Source organism: Sorghum bicolor, chromosome 1 (assembly GCF_000003195.3).
Source record: "Sorghum bicolor cultivar BTx623 chromosome 1, Sorghum_bicolor_NCBIv3, whole genome shotgun sequence".
NCBI classification, from domain to species: Eukaryota; Viridiplantae; Streptophyta; class Magnoliopsida; order Poales; family Poaceae; genus Sorghum; species Sorghum bicolor.
In genome coordinates, this window is record NC_012870.2 from 75,732,868 (window position 1) to 75,754,895 (window position 22,028).

Consider the following 22,028-nt stretch of genomic DNA (forward strand, 5'->3'; position numbering starts at 1 on the left):
CGGAAAATCTTGAAAACTTTTTGATTTTCAAGGTGAACTAAACAAGGCCGCAGTGGCTCACTGGAAGGGGGCCCTCAGTACTCACTCACTGGCACATGAGCGTAACGTACTCACTGGCAGCACAGGGCACAGAAGGGTCAAAGCATAGGATTCCGTTTCTATGGAACGTTCCGCTTCACAACTATCCAGGAAATAGTTTACCGCTTCACAAGCATCTTAGAAATGTGTCAAGCGAGCCGAGGCATCACGCAGTCACCTGAGATGTGATTTAGAGGATCTACAGCAGGCAGAAATGTGTACTCAAAGATATCAAGGCCACCAGATATTAGGGTTTTTTTTTTGAGGAACCAGATATTAATTTTTTTTTTGAGGAACCAGAATATTAAGTTTTTTCTTTTTAGGAACCAGATATGTCATTGTGCAGTCAAGTGAACGGCAGTTGAGTATCGAACAGCAGAATTATCAATTGGAAAAGGCGACTAGATAGACAGATGACTTTCACCGTTCCCACAATATTGTCCAGATACGATAATATTAAGCAGCAGCCTAAGAAACATAAAAGGGTCATGCCTATCATACATGGGATGTTGTCAACATAGACGAAGCTGTTGGTCAGCCTACAGCAATTTCAGAGTTTGATGATCAATTGCCATAATGTGCCCAGTGGGAAGGGCAAAATCATCTGCAACGAAACCCAGCTGCACCCACCAGCACCGCAGTCTTTGGGGGGAAATTAGGCAATGTTGGCTGTGTGCTTATGTTGGTTGGGGCAGCGGGTTGGTCTTCAACCACAATGACCGCCCTAGCATGGCTCTACCATGAACAGCCATGTATGAAGCATTCAGCCTAAGATTGCAGGAGAAAGAGGACCATGGGTTAGAAAACATCTCTACAGAAACAACAGTGTGAAGAGCAAAGTGACTGGTCATACTTGTCGACATCAGGTATGTTCATTGGATCATATGGCTCCTCTTTTTGTTCCATGCCCGGATGGCTACCAGCAACAGAAGTGGCATCAACACCTCCCTCAATCTGCAAGATTGTGAGATTTGTCAAATATGGCGAACAGATTTTACCAGACACAAATAGCATCATCTCACTATGGAACATGAAAAATCATGGGAGAGGCATGCACCACAAATCACTTCCTTGCAATGGGAGCATGTACTTATGTAAAAAAAAGGTGCACGTACAAGGCCCATACAAACTTCCAAGATATCTTAGAAGGAAATAGAACATGACAGAATAATTCAGTAAATGGACATCCTACAGGCCCAAAATCTATCCTTCAGCAATTCAATAGGGTGGATTACATAATTCACAAGGATGCAATTTTCTACATCTGGTTTAACGAAAGGGTGCATTGTATGGTAACATAACTCCGCAGGAATTTAAGAAATTATAACAAGCTTCAGGTGCCCACATCCACAACTTACTGATGAACATGCAAGTGTACAGCACAGACACTCAGAATGAATATATATAATAATGTAAATTGTAATGTGGATGGACATCCTTACCTGTTGGGGATATTGGCTATATCCTGCATAGGCACCATACGCGTATGACGGATCCTGAGCATATCCATATGCATCATATCCATAGCCATAGTAAGTGTTTGCCCACTGATTTGGATCTGCTTGCTGACTCCACACAGCTGATGGGTCCTGCATATATGGTTTTATGTGATAATAAATAACAAACATTAGCTTCCATTCGAAGAGATTCCAGTAGGTAAAAAAAATAAAGAAGATACAATAACAAGAAAACAAATGAAAATTCAGGTTGAATTATTAGAAAAATGAACAAATACTGTTGAGAAACTAATACTATATCAAACAAGCAATCTCCTATCAGGTTATCTACCCAAGACAGTATAAAAATACTATCATGTGGAGCTCCCATTAATTCTCAATTCCAAGTGTTAGCACCAAGTGAAATCTTCTTTAACATGCTTATTGGTGCAAAACAGCCCCACATCAACATACCGGCATCCGCTTGATTTCACCAGGTATAAGGCCAAAGAGATTTATTGAATGCGATAGGTACTAGGTTTATGCATTAAAATTTCAAAAGATATACCTGTTTACTCGCAGGACTTCGGCCCCATGAAAGCCGAACAGCTTGTTGGCCAATCATTGTGCCATGAAGACGTTGTACTGCCTCTTCAGCTGAGGCCCTGTAATGGTTACAATCGGCAATGGTAAACACCCTACCTTTTCATTACTTAAAGAAAACTTAGATGCTAGTAAAGAGATGTGTCATCAATAAATACATCTAACTTTGCAGGAGGGGCAATATATGAAAAAGAATACAATAGACATATCCATGTGACATTGATTGTAAAAATTCTCTTCTTGTCTGTTGAAATTTCAATGGAAAGGAAACTGCTTTGAAATGTTCTTAGTTCTTCTTGTAAAGCATACCTATCATCCAACTACAGGCATACTTTTTTCAGGATGTTATGACATTTGAATTTTGGGCAAGTCCTGATATGGATACAAACTAAACTAGACACCATAAAGCATCGGGCAACTATTACACTTCAATGAAATTTTCCTATAGCACTTACCTAGATGCATACTGTACAAATCCACATCCTTTGCCAACAGGAATTTTCACATATATAAGCTCTCCAAATTGTACACATATCTGCCTCAGCTCATCTTCTGTCACATTTGGGTCCAAGTTCCCAATAAATATCTGTAAATGTGTGATATATCCCAAGGTAAGTGGCATAGTCAACACTAAACAGAGTAACTGACAGAAATATGGTAGGGGTCCATACTGTAGTGTTTGTAGGATCACTGTCAGGGAGAACTGCCTGGAGCTGAGGCATTGCATAAGCTGTTGCTGGATACACCGCTACACATTTAACATAAGACAACTATAATAAATCCACGAAAAGAAACATCAAGAAAATGAAGAATCCACATTACAGATCATCTAATATTACCTTTAGCAGCTGAATACTGAAGCTGAGAGCCAGTGGATTTCTTAGGTATTGCTGCACTTATCCGCATAGGTCTTGTTGAACAGTACACACCATTCATTTCTGTCATTGCACGGTTCTTTTCATTTTCATCTGCGAACTTTACAAATCCATATCCTTTAGATCTCCCAGTATTTGGATCTGTGACAACCTTAGCCCCTCTAACAGATGGATAGTTCACTCGGAATGTCTCCTGTAGTAAGTAATCTGTGACGTCAGGTGCCAAGTCCCCTACGAAAATCGAATGATCAGATCCTGGATCAGGACGCCTCTCACCGGAGCTGAAAGAGGCCCAATTCAATCTGAATGTGTGTTCAGTTCCAGGCATCTGTGTGCCATTGTAAGTCTGGAGAATTTTCTCAGCAGCTTCATGCGAAACAAACTCTATAAACCCATAACCCTCTGGAAGGCTTGTTACTTTGTTGCGTATTATTTTAACAGATTGTACCTGCACTTCCAGGAAATAAAGGTCTTAACACAATGAGTTCAAAATGTACTCTCCAGTGCTCACCGCTCAACAAGAAAAAGAAAACTCTGCAAAACAAACTATGCTTAAAATTATAGTAGTAGTTTTGATGTTCAGATAACGTTGAAAATGTTATATTCTCAAAAACATACTTCTATCATCAGCTTAGTGCCCCCCAAAAAAAGGCAATGAGGCAACCCAATCACAGATCAGACATGCAGCTACAAAATGGTTGCTGTATAAACTCAAACAGCTGTCAGGGAATATTTTTCATACAACTTTTTCTGTACTGAAGTATCCGATACTTAAATAAATTGTTCTTAATTTTCAGAAACTATCAAACTGTGACTAATGTTAGTTCTCCATAGCATCCTACCAATGCTGCTTCAAACAAGCCCAAAACAATGCAATGGTTCACGACAATATCCCTAAAAGACCCATTGGTATAGATAAAATGGGCCTTGAACATTAAATTCACCTACATGCAAAAAAACAAGCTACAATTGGTATCGCGACGACATATTTCAAAAGACCTATCTGGATACCTTCACTTTCTCAGGTAATTTTATCTGTCGAACAATAGCACACACTTTTACTTCAAGTGGGTGAAGTATTTTACGCCCAGATATGCCTGGACAATATTCATGAACAAACGCGTTGCTACTTTCACCAGAGGCCCATCCATTGATGCAACACGAAGCATGTGACAGATTCAATTCACAATTGTTCGGGTCAATTTCAGAACCAAGAGGCTGGCTCCACAAGACACAACCCTAGGACCATGAAACCCTTGTATTGCTCAGGAAAAAAAAAACGCATAAGGGCACCGTTGTCAATCTATGTATCTACTCTAAAGCCGAAAGAACAGCAGCCACTAGCCCACGCAAGTGGGCAAGTCGACCCTTGATGCATCCGAGAGTTACTTTGAAGTATTAACTCGTCTGAATTCACCCAATCCGCAGCAACACAACCGCTCAATCAGACATCGAGACTAACACCCAGCTTACAATCACCGAATTAGGACGGAAACCAAACGAACCCTAGGAGAAACATCTTCCTAATCGGCGCGGAACGCACGGTCTTGGGGGCACAGGTCTAAGGACGTCGCCTACCTCCCCGGTGTGGGCGAAGCAGCTGTAGAGGTAGTTCTCGTCGGTCCAGTACTGGAGGTCGCCGATCCACAGCGTGCGGACCTCCTCCAGGCTTGTCGGCTGGTGATACGGCGCCGCCATCGAGCGGCGAGAGGCTGGTTGGGGGTCGGAGGCGCGGCGGGGACGAAGGCGGAGGGCGGGTTGGGGCTGCGGCCGCTTGAGAGTTGAGAGTGCTCATTCGTCTTCGTCCCTTCGACCTGTGTTCGACGGCCAGCTTGTGGAGCTCACGTGTTTTGAGGCCTTTTTCGGCCCATGTTTGGGTGGGCTAGTCGCCAGTTAACGATCCTACTAGTGGGCAGGATGCATTTGGCCCTATCCTGATTCCTGTTTTTAAAGATAGAGGAAATCTCTCCCTCAATTCGCTAAAAAAAGATAGGAAATCTCTCTCTCAAAACTTTATACCATCTTTTAACAGTGCCCCCCCTCCCCCCAAAAAAAATCTAAGATCATCTCCAACCATTTGACAAAATTCGTTTTCCAAATCTTGTTGTTTTTGCCAACTCCCAAAATAATATGAGCAGAAAAAAATTCATCTCCAACATTTTGGCAAATTTTGTTTTCAAAAACCCGCTAACAAAACGAAAAGCCCCACTAAGCATGAGGAGAAAAACCGAAGCCAAGCACAGAGCACACGTGTATATTTACGCGCTAGACAGGGAGATATGCTAAGTTGGAAAAGATGGAGAATTAAGATGTCCGTTTGAGAGAGTTTTTTCTTATTTTGCTAAAAATTATAGATGAAAAAATCATTTGCCAAACTGTTAGAGATACACACAGTGCCCTACATTCTCAGGTTCTATTTTTAGCATCCAACTCCAACAAAAATCTCTATTTCATTTTGTCTAAGTTTAATATATTTTTTCATGTATATCATTTGTATCACATCACCATAATTCAAATTTAAGGCCCGATTGGTTGCGTTCCCGCTCCGGCTCCAGCTCCTAAACTGTTTAGTACTACATAGTACTGTAGTAGTGGGGAAAATGGCTCCGACTAGCAAAAAAAATAACTGTGAAAGGGAAGAATCGAAGGAGCTACAATTTGGGGGCTCTGGGCTGGCTCCCGATAAGAACAACTCCAACACTAGGCTCTAAATCTAAGCTCCTAATTTTAATTTGGGTGCTCCTCCTACTTCTTAGGACTTAACTTTTTTGCTTTAACTCCAACAGTAGCACCTAAATTTGGACCCCCAAAGAGAATGACAGAAGGGACCTACTCGTCATTGTCTTTTTATTCTCTCTTTCTTCTTCCTTTGGGTAGGGATACAATTAGAGCATCGAGCCGGTTACCGTACGGTGTCATACACATACAAGGGAAGAGAGAGAGGGAGCGTGCACTGGGGCTAGGACACGTGATGGAGAATAGGGACTATCCTGTTGGGCCAACAGGAATGAGGTCTAGGAGAGAAATATGAGTGCCCAACCAAATATGATGTCTGAGGTAGAGGCCCTGCTGGAGTAATGTTTTTAGGCTGGGCAACCATATTTAGCTATTGGGGCTTGAGTAGGGACCCTACTGGAGTTGCTCTTACTGAAGATGAAGACGGAGCCAGAAGGAGCCCCTCTAAACAAACTCTAAATTTATAATCAATCTAAATGAGCTTTATTCAAATTTATAACTTGAAACAAGACAAGTTAACTTTAAATTTGTCCAAATTTACGAGTCATAATAATATAATATAATTAATTTTTAAATTTACCTTTTTCTAAAGCATCACTTGAGGATTTATAGGATTTTAATAACGTGAGGTTGAGCCTCTATAATTAGCTGTAAAGGTTGCATTATGGGCCTTGTCCAACCAAACATGTGACAGTACCTCTTTCCCCACTGATTTGATTACGTTACAAAACGCTGAAGCAAACACTAAATACATCTGATAATAACCTATATTTGGTAATATGGTGCTAATACACAATTCTAAAGAAGGGACAATAAGCTGCCTTCAAGCAGAAATCATGCATACATTGCGGGCAGTACTCAGCTTCAAAGCGCAACAACTTCATAGCGGCCTCACAACTGATGACTCATTGCCTCTTAGGTTCGTCGCCAGGAACTTCAGCAAAGCAAACAGGGCATACCTGCGAAAGGAATGCACTTTCATTAAGCGAAAGAAGAACAGGAAAGAAACTAAAAGCAGGAGTCTCGCCAATATTTGGTTGCTGACCTTGTTTATGCTAAGCCATCTTGTCACGCAGCTGGCATGGTATACATGTTTGCATGGAAGGGTCATCTGCAAATTTCCTCTCCTGTACTCCATTTGGCAAATCACACACCTGTCACCCAAAGGAAAGTCCTGCAGTTAACTTCATGACCATTCAAGAAAACGTACAACGCTGATCCACTATGATAAGCAAAGATCATAAGGGCAGCTCCAACAATCGACTTTTAAGCTAGCTCTAAGCATTTTTCTCATATTTTAATAGAGGACAGAGAAAAGCTAGCTCTTGATCAAGAGCTAAGCTCTTGCACACATTTTGAAGGATGTCATGTGGGGCTATCCATGCTAAAAGCTACGTGCCAAAAGTTATCATATCACTATTGGAGAAGTTGACTTAGAGCTAATAACTAGCTCTAACCATTGTGGGTGCCCTAATGTTACATCAAACATATATCGATGCAGCATAATTAGGGTGTGTTTGGCAGCAAGAAACATTTCATATTCTCAGTAGAATCAAAAGAATCGCTGCCAAATGGTACAATGTTTCAGAGAGAATCAGTTGGAAATGATTCTCGTTTTTATACGAGTCCAAAGAAATACCTAATCCTGGTTTCTCCTGATTCTAGTTCTAGTTTTCAAGAATCTAGCTAGCCAAATGGTTTCAAAAAGTGATTCTAATTCAGCAAGAAACTTTTCTAGAGAGAATCTGGATCTGAAATGTTTCTAGGATAATCCGAATCCCTACCAAACACAAAGATTATAATCTGACCTTTCACGGCGTGTTTTCTTCCTCGAAAAGAAACCACACTTGTACTTCGTGACAGGAAGCGATGAAATGCGTTCTTGAGAGAGACCACGGCTCTGGGTTCCAACTACCTCACCCAAATCCAACAGTTCCTGTCAACAAAACTTGTTAGTAATGGAGTTTTTTATGTAACCAAATGAGAGAACAAAATTGATATATGTACACTAGAAATGAAATACTTGAAGAACTTAGCAAAAGAACGGTTAACAGAAATATAACTCAACCATTGAAACCATACTGTTATATCAACTGTTCCATTGCATGAACAAAGAAAAGCAACATTTAGGCAATCCTGACAAGGAGTTTTTCAGATAAACGAACCAAAAAAGACATTGTTCAAGTAAAAACTAAAAATGTTTTTTTTCACCTTAAAGTTTAAGCAATGAAGAGGGTTTGGAGAAGTCTATCAATATAGACCAGCCAGGGATCATGTCACGTACAGCCAGGCTACTAACATTGCTTCGTTTCATATTTCCACATATAAATAACAGATTTGCAACTACTGGTTCATAACCAACCATATAACTCCCCTCCACTCTTAATTTGAGTTATAAAGGAGAAAACCCAATGCAATGGATACGCAAAGGAAATTATTGTTTATTGGCACAATCAACACCTACTCTAGATCAAGCAAAAACTTCATCCAAAAAGAAAAAAGTTCATAAACTGGTGATCCCACTGAACCTGAAAATAGCTAACAGTGACATTAGCTAGCAAGGGGTATATATGATGTGATTTGCAATGGCTAAAATAACTTTGTCAAAAGGCAAAATCCGTAAGCAATTAAGAAAACAAAGTGGCTGGCAATGCAGTGAGCTAAAGTAACTTTGATTATAACTTGCCCATGGTACACTCTTGGACTAATATAATAATGCATGGTATAATCTATTCAGTCTCTTGCCTATGTAGCTAAGAGTCTAGGTCTAAAGTACAAGCAATAAGTACAACAATACATATTTGAAGTGTCTATTTTACCTTACATAACCATCACAATACCATGGATAAAAGATTTCTGCAGGGAAGTCACTAACCTCATATGTCATGTTGTCAGGGTCAATGTTGTCTTGCCAAACAACCTACAAACATAATAACGATTTTCAGTGAAGCAACTGGAAAGCATGTCCATCCACAGCGGACAACATAAATGTGATCTCACATAACATATGGAGAACAGGAGAAGAAACTGCAGCAAGCATGTTCTAGTGCTTATGAATGAACAATAACTGAACATCACATGAAATGTTGAGTTGAACGCATAATTGTAATATATACAATGTGGAACATAAAATTAATAGAAGCAACAAGCAACACAATAGGCATGTTAAATTGTCAGATTTATTAGCTACTGGAGACAACTTTTATGGTATCTATACCCGAAAAATATAAACACCCATTTTTAGGCATGCCGGACATATAAATTGACTTTGAATTGGATATATGAATAACAACAAAAGGAGAAGAGGAATTCATGCTGAACGGGGGGGGGGGGGGGGGGGGGGGGGGGGTTGAAATACGGCATTCGTTGCAGGAGAAGGGCTTATTAGGTCAAAGATAACCAAGCTCAAAATAATCATTTACCTGAGGACTACCCGGACTTTGGTGTACCTGTTGGATGCCTGTAAAAAGAACAACATCAGAGTGCCAGGTAAAGATGGATTAGTAAATTACATTGTCAAAAAGGATGTGCAAAACCAAAGATGATTATGAGAAGTTGAAAGTTGGACTGCCTGACTTCAAGGAAAAAGGATCTAATCTTGTGACTTGTTAGTGAATGTTAATGCAACAATCAAATTCACAAACAGGTCTTGCTCTATGCATGCCTTGCATTTCCCTAAGCTTGTCATAACTCATAACTTGAAAAAAACCAAAAATCAAATTATCAGATATGGTTGAAACTTCAAACAATTGGGGCGTCTGCTCTCTTATCAGTATAATGTCCAAGGTTGTCTATTTTACAACCAAAAATCTAACAAAGAGACAACAAATGGAGCCTAATCAGATAACAGCAGTAACTGATGGCAATACACTACAAAACTTTTCTTGTCAGACACCCTGGGAGCGAACGAAGAATGCCTTCATAGTTCATATAGACAGAGACATTAGAGTTGCAAGGTTATACAACCATACATATCTGTTCACCGTTCCTCTTAGAAAGGAAACTTCAATGGGAGTATTATTTTCTCATAATGCAATTTAGATGTAAAACTACCTTGATCACAAACATTACTCATGACAAGTCTACTTCACATATGTGTCCAGTTGTAACAGAAATGCAAATTAATGAGAGTAAAGTTTAATTCTCAGGTGAAAGAATGTGTGGTGTTATCCCATATTCTTCGCCCACCATCTGACATGAAACCCTAAAAAATAACATTTTCACTATTTAAGCCCAAAGTACATTAATAGCAAAGTGATAAAACTGAGTGTATCACAGTACATTCTTAGCAATTTAACCAGAGATTAGCAATAGTTCCCAAAACTATGTAATTTTCAGGACTTGTGTTTTTGTGTTTTCAGACTTACATTCCTCGGTGGTAGTATTTGCAGTTGTGCGGGGAGCTTCACTGCCCTGCAGGACAACATTGGCAGAGTCCACATTGTTTGCAGGTGTAGTGTTATCCCATACTCTGCGCCCACCATCAGCTCTATGCATGTAGTCGTCTATGTCATAGACATGAGCATAGGTGTAATAGTTCCCAGGACCAGAGTATCCATACTTGTATGAATTTGTATGCATCATTGCCCAGTAAGGATTACCCTGCACAGTAGTGATAAATCATTGTGAATCAAAACAGACAATGATAAGGAAATAAGATTGTAAGCTGAGGCAGTCAATTACAACCATCTGGATTTAGCCTCTTTTTTTTTCCCTTCATGAGAGTTCAGTGCTATGCCAAAAGTAATTGCATAGGTGTGGCAAAACACAGGGTAACAAAATTAAAAAATTACAGTAATGTTGGGGTCGACGTCTGCTGTACAAGATTATTTTGAGAAACATGGCAGTAATGTTTTGCATACCTGATCCTGAAAGCCATCCATAAGAGCAAAGTCAGCATGAGCATAAGTGAGACCCTCAAAGAAATCCATGAAACTCTCTGTGATTGTGTATGGAAATCCAGTGTTTATGTAGTGGAGTTCCATTTGTCGACAGCTGTTCATTCCTTATGATGAAACATGAACCTAACAGAAATCAACCAATCAAAGTTGTGTTAAACTTCGTCCCATCAAAGTAGAAATCAGAAAAACCGCAAAAAAAAGTAGAAATCAGAAAAAATCCGATTCGTATCAAGTGCTGGCATTGCTCTATAACATTTCAGTTTGATGAAATCAAAGCAGGAATAGGTTACAAGACAGTATAGTGATTGTACGGAATGTAAATTTTTCACGCTGAAACCTCTAAACTGAACCAGATGTGCACTTGTGCAGCAAAGATGGTCAGCAATACTACAGATCTTGCTTACTGAATCATGATAAAGGATACATCATAGATGTATTATTTTGCAACCTGACATTAGCACTGATGAATAAGACAGCAGCCAAATTATCATCGTACCGCAAAATGATCTAACAAAGGTGGCCCATTTGGGCACCACTGGTACAATGCGCATTCGCCAAAGCGGAGGACTACGAACACACTGCACGAATGAATAGGCAACCCACAAAAGGAGGGGGCATGACGGTTAACCTGAACCGCCAAAAAATAAAATAAAAACAGACTGCCATTGATACTCCATTAGCAGCACCGGCGGAGCCAAGGCCCGGCCACCCTGGGCAGCTGGCCGGGCTCCCACGGTACAGCAGAGGCGGGAGGGGAGAGGTAGGTGCGTACGCAGGGTCGCCGGCCGGTGCGCGGAGGACGGAGGCGAGGGCGCGAGGCGACTGGCGAGAGGCGGAGCCGCTGACGCCGCCGCCGAGCCTGGGACTTCCCCTCCGTCGCTGAGGGCCCGAGCCTGAGCGCCGCTGAGCGCGAGTAGGGGAAGGAGAGCGTCGGCGCTGCGAGGAAGTGTATGATGCGACTGGAATGGAGGAGTTCAGAGCTTTGGCTGATATCATAGGATACCAGGAGTGGGAATGGCAGGCAGATGGTGCCATAGTGGGGACTGGTTTTTGAGAGATGAGAAGTGTTTTTTTTTTCTATACGTATTTTGTTTCGGTTTACTATAGTATGCTACTACTAGTATCACCAAAAGATAAAGAATCCAGATAGTACATTTTTTTGCCATTTCTTTATCAGTTTGCTGATTTCTGCAAAGCTCTGTTGACCATTTTTTTTTTCTGGTTCAGCCATCTATATTTTTCCAATAACAAATATGCAAAAATAATAAGTTATATGATTCTAAAGATAAATCTGGACGATTTCAGGCTCATGCCAAAAATACCCTGTTACATATACTTGTATACCGATGGATCATAGATCAGCTAAACTATTTTGTTCATCCAATATTTATGTTGAAAAAAAAATCAGTACAAGATATAGAAATAATGGGTTGTTCGAAGATGTCAAAATGTAGGGCTCGCTAAACTTTCACTGCAATTAATGCAGGGGTAATTCAGCTAAGCAAAACCCATCCACAAATGCACCAATGGTGTCTTGGTGATATTTCTCGTTTGTTTATAAAAAAAAGTCCGATGCAAGATGTCAGCTGGAACGTTTATTTCGATCGGTCCTGTGGTGGATAGCGTGGCTATTGACCGTGCAGGAATTTAAAGACAAAAATTCCTCCACATGCGATGACACCAAATAGTCAATCAAACGAATTGAATTACGGGAGCAACCTTGATTAGGAGGAGCAGGTGCATAGCTACACCGCCGCAGTAGTTTTCTGCCGCCTGCTGGCAAGTACGAGAAGGAATGCAAGGGAGTACAGTAGTTTTTTTTACTGCGGCGCACTGCACTGCAGTACCCAAAAGAGCATGGTTAATACTGCTCCTTATCAGTACCAAATCATGACTTATTACCATGGTAGTCATAACCACCATGACAACACCGGCGTAGTACAAAACTTTATGCTTCTCAAGTACACTGGCCGTGATTCCCAGAGGCCAGAGGTAGGGTACTACGGCCTGTTTGGTTTGAGTTAAACTTTAACTCCCATTCCATTAAATATTTAGACACATGCATAAAGTACTAAATATGGATTATATACGAAACTAAGAACACAACTAAAAAATAATTTACGAGACAAATCTTTTAAACCTAATTAGCCTATGATTGGATAATAATTGCAAAATAAAACGAAAATGTTATAGTACTGTTAAACTTTAACACCCTAACCAAACACGAGATTTTGCGAAAGAAGGCCTTTAGTTACACCAAAATCTAAAAACTTTTCAAAAATTCTCGTCACATTGAATCTTACAACACATACATGGAACATTAAATATAAATAAAAAATTAAGTAATTATATAATTTGTTTATAATTTTCGAGACTAATTTTTTGAACCTAATTAATCTATTGTTGACAAGATGTTAACAAGTCGTATAGAGATGGCGTGCGCCTGTGGGTTGCCTTTGGCATCTGAAGTGCTGCGGAGCAGTGCGTCGAACCACTTCCGCTCTGCTGCGTTTCAGGCAAAGTTGATGGGCTGGGGTTCACAGGCTGAAAGCGGTTTTGTTCATGCGAAATGGCAAGAGGGGATCGCACTCGTTTTTTCAGCTGCATTCTTGGCATGTTTGTGTGTAGATTGCTTGCAAGCAACAACATGCGTGGATTCTTCTTTGAGGTGCATGCGTAACCCATCTTAGCTTGCAAGTTAGTACTACAAATGCATGAGTGTGCTCACCTGCGCTTCTCTCTCATGCATGTCATGTCTCATCCAGCGCTGTCACGCGTTACAAGTGGTGTGCCCCCATTACCAGTACAGTGCTGGAACTTGAACGCCAGTGAGTTGAGTTGGCACGTTGATCGCCGACGTGGCAGAGCTCGTCGTCGAACCGGTCGAAGGCTTTTCCTGTTCCCGCGGCGCGACTCATGACTCGTCATCGTCCCGACGGCCGGCCGGGTCCGGATCGACCGTGACGTCCAGTCGCACGGCGTGCCGCCACGTGGCGCGTACTGGTTGGAGGATCTCCGTTCCCCTCTGAGGCTTTGTTTAGTTCTTCAAAAATTTTGCAAAATTTTTCAGATTTCTTGTCACATCGAATATTTAGACGTATTTATGGAGTATTAAATATAGATGAAAATAAAAACTAATTATACAATTTGGTCGAAATTGACGAGACGAATCTTTTGAGCCTAGGCCTTGTTTAGTTCTGGAAAGTGAAAAGATTTCGGTACTGTAGCACTTTCGTTTGTTTGTGACAAATATTATCCAATTATGGACTAACTAGGATCAAAAAATTCGTCTCGTGATTTACAGCTAAACTGTGTAATTAGTTTTTGTTTTCGTCTATATTTAATGTTTCATGCATGTGCCACAAGATTCGATGTGACGGGGAATCTTGAAAACTTTTTGGTTTTCGGGGTGAACTAAACAAGGCCCTAGTTAGTCCATAATTGGACAATATTTATCAAATACAAACGAAAGTGCTACTATTTCTATTTTATAAATTTTTTTTAAGTAAACAAGACCCGAAAGCAACGGGATTAACCAACTCGTACTGGCCGCCGCAGCAAAATTTTTTTTTTATATACCGATTGTTTAACCGACAAGCGTTAGATTCGGATAAAGCGGAAAAAGGGAGGTGATTCCGCAGCAACAGCGGGGGAGTTTCTGTTCCTCCACAGCGGCCACCCCGATCCGGTCTCCCTGTCTGTAGGGTCCACAGGATCCCGGGCCCGCGCGCCGGTGAGTGCGTGGCGGTCTCCGACAGGTGGGAGAAGTACGCTTGCGGTGTACGCAAGGGTGAGGAGGGCGGGCCCCTGCTCGCAGGCGTGACGCTTGGGGTTCCTCTTTCCCCACGGGCCACGGCAAGGCCTGGCCCCACCCCCCATCCGGCGGGCCGTGGGGCGGGGAGGGGAGCATGACACGCGGGGCCCAGGACGGGAGGCGGGTGGGCCCTGTGATCCAGCACTGTTTCTCCGTCGCTTTTGTCCCCTCCGGGCTCCGGCCCCCGCTGCTGCTTTTTCCCGCTTTCGCGCTGAAAAGAAGAGGGGCACGGGATGGGGGAGGGAGTCGAGGGAGAAGATGACGGAGCCAGGCAGCGATCCGTGTCACGTACACCCGGTCTATAGGCGCCGCTGGCGTCCTGAATGGGTTTGGAATTCGGATCCTGCCGTGCAGTGCATATTTGTTGGCTGAACTGTCTAGGGTTTTTTTATGTCGTGTAATAAAGCATCAGATCTCACATGCAATTCATCGTCCTCGTCCACGTCCACGTCCACGGATGCCGGATGCGGATTGAGGAGTAGGCAATATGCAAAGAACTGTCGCCTGTCGGTGGCAGCTTGCTTATGGTGGTCTACGCTGGAACGGGTCCAGCTAGGTCCATGAGGAGCGGCGGCCGGCAGGGATAGGGCGTCGGCGTTGGAGGGATTTGATCAGACGACACGTCTTTCTCTGCGCTCCTGCTGGCCCTGGCCTGCTGCGGCCTTCTGGTTCTGGTTCTGGTTCTGGAAGGTACTTGCCCGTCCGGCCGGCGCCATGCATGGAAGGTCTTTTTGTGCCAGGTGGCCACTTGCGGGGTCGGGGACGACGAGGCTGGCACTGGCAGTGGCAGTGGCAGGGCAGTCGGCGTGCATGGCAAAATGGCGCCGTATCAAAGCCTCTCCCAACGGCGGCCAGTTCCTTTTTACACTACTACTACTACTACTATTTCTCAAGAGATACACACACTATATATATGTATATGTATATGCTGCTCTCTCGAGTACCGTAGGTACCTTTGTTCTCAAGCGGCATTGTCCGCTTGTGAGAGCTACGCGATCGATCGAGTAGCTGGAAGGAATATATATCCTTGGGGCTTGTTTACTTCACCCAAAAATCAAAAAAATTTCAAAATTTTCCGTCAAATCGAATCTTGCGGCACATACATGAAGCACTAAATATAAATGAAAATAAAAAACTAATTACACAGTTTATCTATAAATCGTGAGATGAATATTTTAAATCTATTTAGTTTATAAATAGATAATATTTGTCAAATAAAAATGAAATTGCTACAATAACAAAAACAAAAAAAATCAGAACTAAAGGAGGCCTTGGTTGCATTGCATTGCCGTCTACGTACGTACCGTCCACGTACACTCTATAGAGATGCACAGCTCACCACTGGTCACGCGGCCGAGAAAGCGAAGTAGAGAACGTGGGAGCAGTTGCCTGTAGTGGGTGCCCGTCCTGTCCATCCCGAATGGTACGTGCTAGCGCAGCAGCAGCCCGTCCTGTTCATCCGCGCTCCACATACCCTACTATACATTGGTCCGTGTCTGGCTTCGATTCTCTCGCTGTATAAAATTGTCGTGCTACACTTGGGAGGGACTCTTCTGTTTCGAGACACTGCAGTCGTGCTGTAGTACTGTTACACATGCTTGCTCCTTCTGCTGGCTTGGCTTCACGAGGATATAGGCAACGCCGCGGCAGCCAATCAGAACATGTTGTGTTCTCATTTCTCAGATGAGAAATACAGAAAAAAGGGAATTAGGAACGAGCCCGGCCCGCAGATCCACTGCTGAAAGGCCACATAAAAGCCCAATGCGCTGTTAGCTCGCGGGTCGCGATGGGACAACCAGAGTAGGCCCAACAAGAGTACAAGACACATCTCTTGGCATTAGTCATCATTATATTATATATATTGCTATTTAATGTGCTCTCTTTTTCTGATCAGAGATAGAGGGGTTGCTTTGATGTTTTGCCAGCCACTGTGTTACCTTACCAAGCGAGCAAGTAGAGAGCCACATGTGTTTAGTGGGTGGGCAAAGGCCCTATTTATTCTATCAAGTTTTTCTTGCTTGTTTTCATAGGCGAGTGAATATGGTTTTGCTCACACACTCGCACGGCGGAAGAGCGAGGAAACAAAAAACGCCCAAAGACAAACGCCAAAAAATGGAGGCAGTCGATATCACCTTGTTGCAACTATTTCACGCCAAAAATGTGTCTTTATATAGTGTCAAGCAAAGTACGCCGACGAAACCCCCGTTTTCCTGAGAAACTAAGGTTTACCACTGCACACAAAGTCACAAAACCTTCCTTACCAGCATTTCACTCTTCGGGAGCTGTATTTTTTTTTCCCTCAAAATGTCTTCGGAGCTGTATAAATTGCCATCTCCCTAGGCCAACAAATCACCTCAGGCGTAAACTTAGACACGAACCGCTCGCGCTCGCGAGAAAATTTTTGCAGCTAGCTACTAAGCCTAGCTAGCTGCTGGGGGAAAAAAATGAGGTCACTCATCGCCCTCGCTGTCGTCCTCGTCGTCGTCGCAGGCGCGGCGTCCGCGAAGTTCGTGGATCCGCCGGACTCCGACGTGCCGGCCGGAACCCGCCCGCCTCAGATCGGGCGCTTCGCCGTGCTGGTGTACAACCTGAACCGGGGCGCCAAGCTCAAGTACGCCGGCGTGTCCAACAGCGAACGACACCCTCACCGGGGCGGCGTGAGGTACAAGATGGTGGTCACAGCGGCGGACGCCAGCGGCGCCACCGCGCAGTACCAGGTGCTGGCTTGGGGCATCCCTGGGACTTACCAGTGGATGCTGCTGGAGTTCAAGAAAATCAACTGACCCAGCAGTGTAGTGTGCATGCGTCGTGCATGCATGCTTGCAAGTCATATATGTATGCTCCTATATAGAAGAGTGGAAAAGGGCCTACGTACTTGGAGAGGAAGGACTACCTTAATGTCTGAATAATAAAACGTGTATGCCACAAGAAGAGAGGCCAATTAATAAGAAAAAAATGATTTACGGTTTTGTGTGTTTATTTATATTGTCTACTTCTTTTGGATAAAGAAACAATAACTAATATAGAGAATGGACAATTCGACACAAAACAACCTTAAAAAAATTAAGTATGCCTCAAAGACCAAGCTGGTGCTATTATTCCTTCAATCGTCGTCATGGAGCTTGAAAATTGCGTTGAAGAGGTAGTAAGAAAGGTGGTACACAAAGCTCTCTGACATTAAGGAGCTCAAGAAACATAAATGTGGTTAGTAAATAGCTCAAGAAAGGTGGTGCAAACTCATGAGACAAATCTCTACAACTTGTGATCTTGGATTCATTGGAAAATTTGTGAAATTCTCTACAACTTGATCATGATATCGTACCAAATTGAATGAAGTCATCGAATCCAATTCAATCCACTCTTTTTTCATGGCTTGAATGCATTCCCTTGTTTTTGATTTTTCTTGCACCACTAGGACCTAAGAAAAGATGTAAACATATCAAACACACATTTTAGTCCAAATGATTGGGTTTGTCATTGTAATCACCAAAACCACTAAGTCCATGTCTATACACTGAGCACGTACATATACAATTGGCGCACTCTTCATGTTGACCATAGTCTGTCCATGAAAAGCTTTTACCGACACGAAGGTATAGTAAGCACTGAGCAGTGAAGTTTCATGATCACTACGTACGTTCAGCATGGAAGATAAATCTCAAAACTAGCTAGCTATAGCTTTCTTCACCGGAAACAGTGACGGAGTCAGAGCAAATCTAAGAGAGTGCACTTGCCTTTGTGGGTGCAAGACTCTGTGACATCTACGTGCAAAATATAGTGAAAATTTAGCACTTACTATTGTTTTTTATTTTTCTCTGAGTGCGGCCGCACCCAATCTTTTGACTATGGATCCACCCATGACCGGAAAATACACAAAGGGAAAAGAAAAGGGGGAGTACACGTTTATTTTTCAAGAATCAAGATGCAATGCAAACGGATCGGAAGCTACAAAGATCACACATGATCTTCATGGGAGATATCAAGCCCGTAATTTTTGGACAACTAGCACTCTTCTTTAGTCCATTTGACCATTTTTGAGCAAAGCAATGGAGATATATATACATAATATATGGTTGAGAAAAGCACAAGTAAAGTCTAACCAATTAAATAACAACAAGACACCACCGTAGAGTTGACTGAGCTTTGAATGCTACTCTAATTTCTATTAACAACTTGTATGCATTTGCCTTGGCGGTTGTAATTAAACGTACTTCTAATGGTAGCCACGATCAGCGTACCAAAGATTTGGGGTATATAAACAGCTGTCTTCTCCCTCGTACTGTACTACAATTTTACAAACGACAAGCAAAGTCTCATTGGCCCCCTTTTTCCAGGTAGATGTGCAGTAGTGGCATCGAGGCAGCCACTAGGAAATGAGTTTCTAGTACACCAAGTCGGCAACACGTACGCATGCTGACTCCAAATTGACTTTGATTTAATTTGCCGGCTGCCACGAAGAGTGGACTTTGCTCGGTTCTGAGCCCCTACAAAACCAGGGGGCAGACAAGTAAAGAAATCGAGCCAAACTGATCGAGGACGACTGACGAGCACCTCAAGCTTCAAACGTGCGCCTAATAAGAACCAGTTCCCTGAAGCAAATTATATATTGGATCTCACCGCCCCTCGCGATCTCGAGGCCGCGTCAAGACGTCAATGCTTTGCAAGCTGAAGCACGCATGCATATATGCATTTGCATGGGCAATGATAAACAACGCTCTCGCACAAACTGACAACACATTGGAGTTCACATGACCCCGGCGCGCCTGCAAGTCTGCAACCCTGTCTTTTCCCTGTAGGCCTCGATCGCGCGTCGGCGTCGGCCTTCGCTTCACACGGACGTGTCGTCGCTTTGCGCTTTACGTGCCTATAAAGACCACTGCGTTCCTCGCCATGCATGGCAACGTCGGTCAAGTCGCACGAGAGAAAACAACCAAGCCGGCGGCGCCCAAGCGCGGCTAGTTCCTAGTGCTAGCTAGGCTACACACCAGCTAGCTAGAGCTAGCGAAAGCCATGAGGTCGCTGCTCGCACTGCTCGTGACAGCGCTCGTCGCCGTCGTCGTCGCGTTCCCCGACGGGGCCGACGCGGTCAGCTGGACGCCGATCGCCAACCCGGGGACGACCCTGGTCAAGCAGGTGGGAAACTTCTGCGTGATCGTCTACAGCAACTCCGACCGCCGCAGGCACCTGCCCCTGCAGCTGGTGATCGTGGTGCGAGGCGAGACCCAGCCGGCCGCCGTAGGCAACGGCATTAGCGACTACCGGCTCGTGCTGAATGTGAAGAACACGGACACCGGGAGCACAGCGCTGTACCAGTGCGTCGTGCGGGGCAAGCCCGGGTCGCGCTCCACGACATGGGTGCTGCTCAGCTTCGTGCCATACACGCAGGCGCCATAGCTAGCTGCTAGCTAGCTCATCGTCCATCAATCTATCATCGGTCCAGGCATCCTCTTCTTCTGCGTGCTACTACAAGCTAGCTAGCGTGTTCATCAACACATATATAAAAAGTTAACAACAATTAAGTTGCCTTTTTCTTATGTTTAACCACAAATATATGTACTTCAGCCAAGCATCACATCGTCGAGACAAACAACCCGCGCAGGCGGCGTATATGCGTACGCGCATGCCGGTGCATATACCAACGGACCAATATATAACGTAATTTATGTCTAATCATCTGGAGTTTCATCCGTCTGATGTAGTTGCTCCTCCCCATCTCTGTGATTCCCTTGTAATTGTGGCGCCAAAGCCAAACATTTGGGGCGTTTGCTCCTCCACACACCAAGATTTCCTGGGATCGATCTGTGGTAAATTAGGTGTGGGACTGTTCGTGTCCCCCATTGCATTCTAAAAATATGGAGTACTGTATATGATTAGGAGTAGCATTCAAAGCTCAGTCAACTCTACGGTAGGGCGGTAAATCTGCATATATGATTTTTATGTCTCGTTACTTTGTATGTCTTAGCTTTTTGTCACCGTATAGTGAAGTGTGGTCTAAGCACCATGAGTCTGCTCTAAATGGCTACACTCATTCGTTTGCGAATGTTGGAGACCGGAACGTAATATTTATTTAAATAAAATATGATTTCTATATTTGCAATACAGAGAGCATACGTAATTAAAAGGAAAATACAATGTGAAGCCCTTCAATTTTATCGAGTCATGAAATCAACTCAAAACATTTGTAGATGTTTTACTTAAACATACTAAAAATAAAAAATAATAACAATATAGGTGAGGTGGTATCATATAACTATGTAAAATTTTCAAACTATATCTATAATCTATTGTTGATTTTTTTTGTTTATAGAAGAATAAAACTGCCAAATAGTAAATAAAAGACGACGACACACCTGTTGTACCGCAGATGGATCCACTACTATAACAATTTTAACAGAGGCGGGCAAAAAACGCTTAACCGAGGCGTTTTGGCCAACCGTCTTGGATGAAAGGTCACGGTTAATGAGATCTTTTCCGATGCGGTTTGATGCCCGCCTTGGTTAATAATATATAAAAAATAAAAAATAAATCCATGGACAGGCCTGGCAAGCCCATCCACGGGCCCGCCAAGCCCGTCCGCGCACCGCCAACACCGCCGCTCGCCGGCCTCCCGATGTGGTTGCCCTAGAGCCGGTTCTGACCTCTGGCCGCCGGGATCCACGCGCCACCGCCTGGATTCGCCACCTAGGGACAAGCTTGCACTACATCCGCCGCCGGGAGCTAGGTGGCGCGACCGCCGCCCGCTGTGAACGCCTAGGAGGGAGCTGACGGAGAAGAGGTGGAGGAGGAAGTGACGTCGCCCGCTGCGAACGCATCACCCACACGACCGTCGTTTGTGTCGCTCACACCACCGCTGCATCAGCCACGCTCGGATCCGACTTCGCCACCGCCAGATCCACATGGGACGGGTGCCGCCGCCAGAGGAAAGGGCCGCACCATTGGGAGAGGGTGGGCACCGTCGGCTCATCCGCTGGAGGAGGGGCCCAGGCCCGATTCGTCGCCGGCGCTGGAGGTTAGGGCGGGCAGGCGCTAGATAGAGGAAAGGGGTCGCGAGAGAGAGAGAAAGGAGAGAGTCGCGCTAGGAGTGAGGGTGACTGCGCCTGAGTGGGAGAGAGAAGTGGGATGAGATGGGAGTGGAAACCTAACTCTTGTTTTTATACATGCTCTTGTTTATCGAGCCTTGTCTGGGCCGTTTAGGCCTCCGCTATTTTATCCGAGATGGGCCTTTTAGGAGGATCTGCCTGAGGCGCGCCACTTATAAGGCCCGTCTTGGTTAATAGATTTTAGGATGCGGTTAATTTTTAACCGTCTTTGTAAATCAATTTTGCGAGGCGGTTATTCTAACCGCCTTGGTTAATAAAAAAATGACCATCTCGATTAATCTGAGACATTAACCGAGGCGGTTTAAAATCTTGCCCGCCTTCGAGCTTGTTTTCGAAAGGCCACGGTTAGTCTTTTTTGTAGATTGGGTCTTGAGCCCTTAAAGTGGAGAGTTGCAGGGGAAACATCGGGGAACAAATGGCCCGACGGTGGAGGCAAGAGCAAGGTTATGGAGTGGGAAAAAGTGGGGAGCATTGGCTACTAGAGG

The 22,028-nt window shown here is 43.7% G+C and overlaps 3 protein-coding genes across 3 annotated transcripts; 1 reads left to right on the forward strand and 2 right to left on the reverse strand.

The window, feature by feature from the left end:
* LOC8059803 (polyadenylate-binding protein RBP47B') lies at positions 440-4,819 on the reverse strand. The gene is made up of 8 exons (XM_002468371.2): positions 4,571-4,819; positions 2,957-3,440; positions 2,789-2,865; positions 2,573-2,703; positions 2,083-2,179; positions 1,521-1,667; positions 932-1,032; positions 440-846 (listed from the first exon to the last, which is right to left on the reverse strand). Exons 1-8 carry the CDS (start codon positions 4,688-4,690, stop codon positions 756-758), a joined length of 1,248 nt encoding a protein of 415 aa, XP_002468416.1. The 5' UTR covers positions 4,691-4,819; the 3' UTR covers positions 440-755.
* On the reverse strand, positions 6,347-11,647 carry LOC8059804 (E3 ubiquitin ligase BIG BROTHER). Its single transcript, XM_002468372.2, has 8 exons — positions 11,402-11,647; positions 10,591-10,752; positions 10,096-10,330; positions 9,151-9,188; positions 8,604-8,648; positions 7,537-7,664; positions 6,774-6,882; positions 6,347-6,687 (listed from the first exon to the last, which is right to left on the reverse strand). The coding sequence occupies exons 2-8, from the start codon at positions 10,729-10,731 to the stop codon at positions 6,634-6,636; spliced, it is 750 nt and encodes a 249-aa protein (XP_002468417.2). The 5' UTR covers positions 10,732-10,752; positions 11,402-11,647; the 3' UTR covers positions 6,347-6,633.
* On the forward strand, positions 19,344-20,602 carry LOC8082033. Its single transcript, XM_021451848.1, has one exon. It carries the CDS (start codon positions 19,454-19,456, stop codon positions 19,835-19,837), a length of 384 nt encoding a protein of 127 aa, XP_021307523.1. The 5' UTR covers positions 19,344-19,453; the 3' UTR covers positions 19,838-20,602.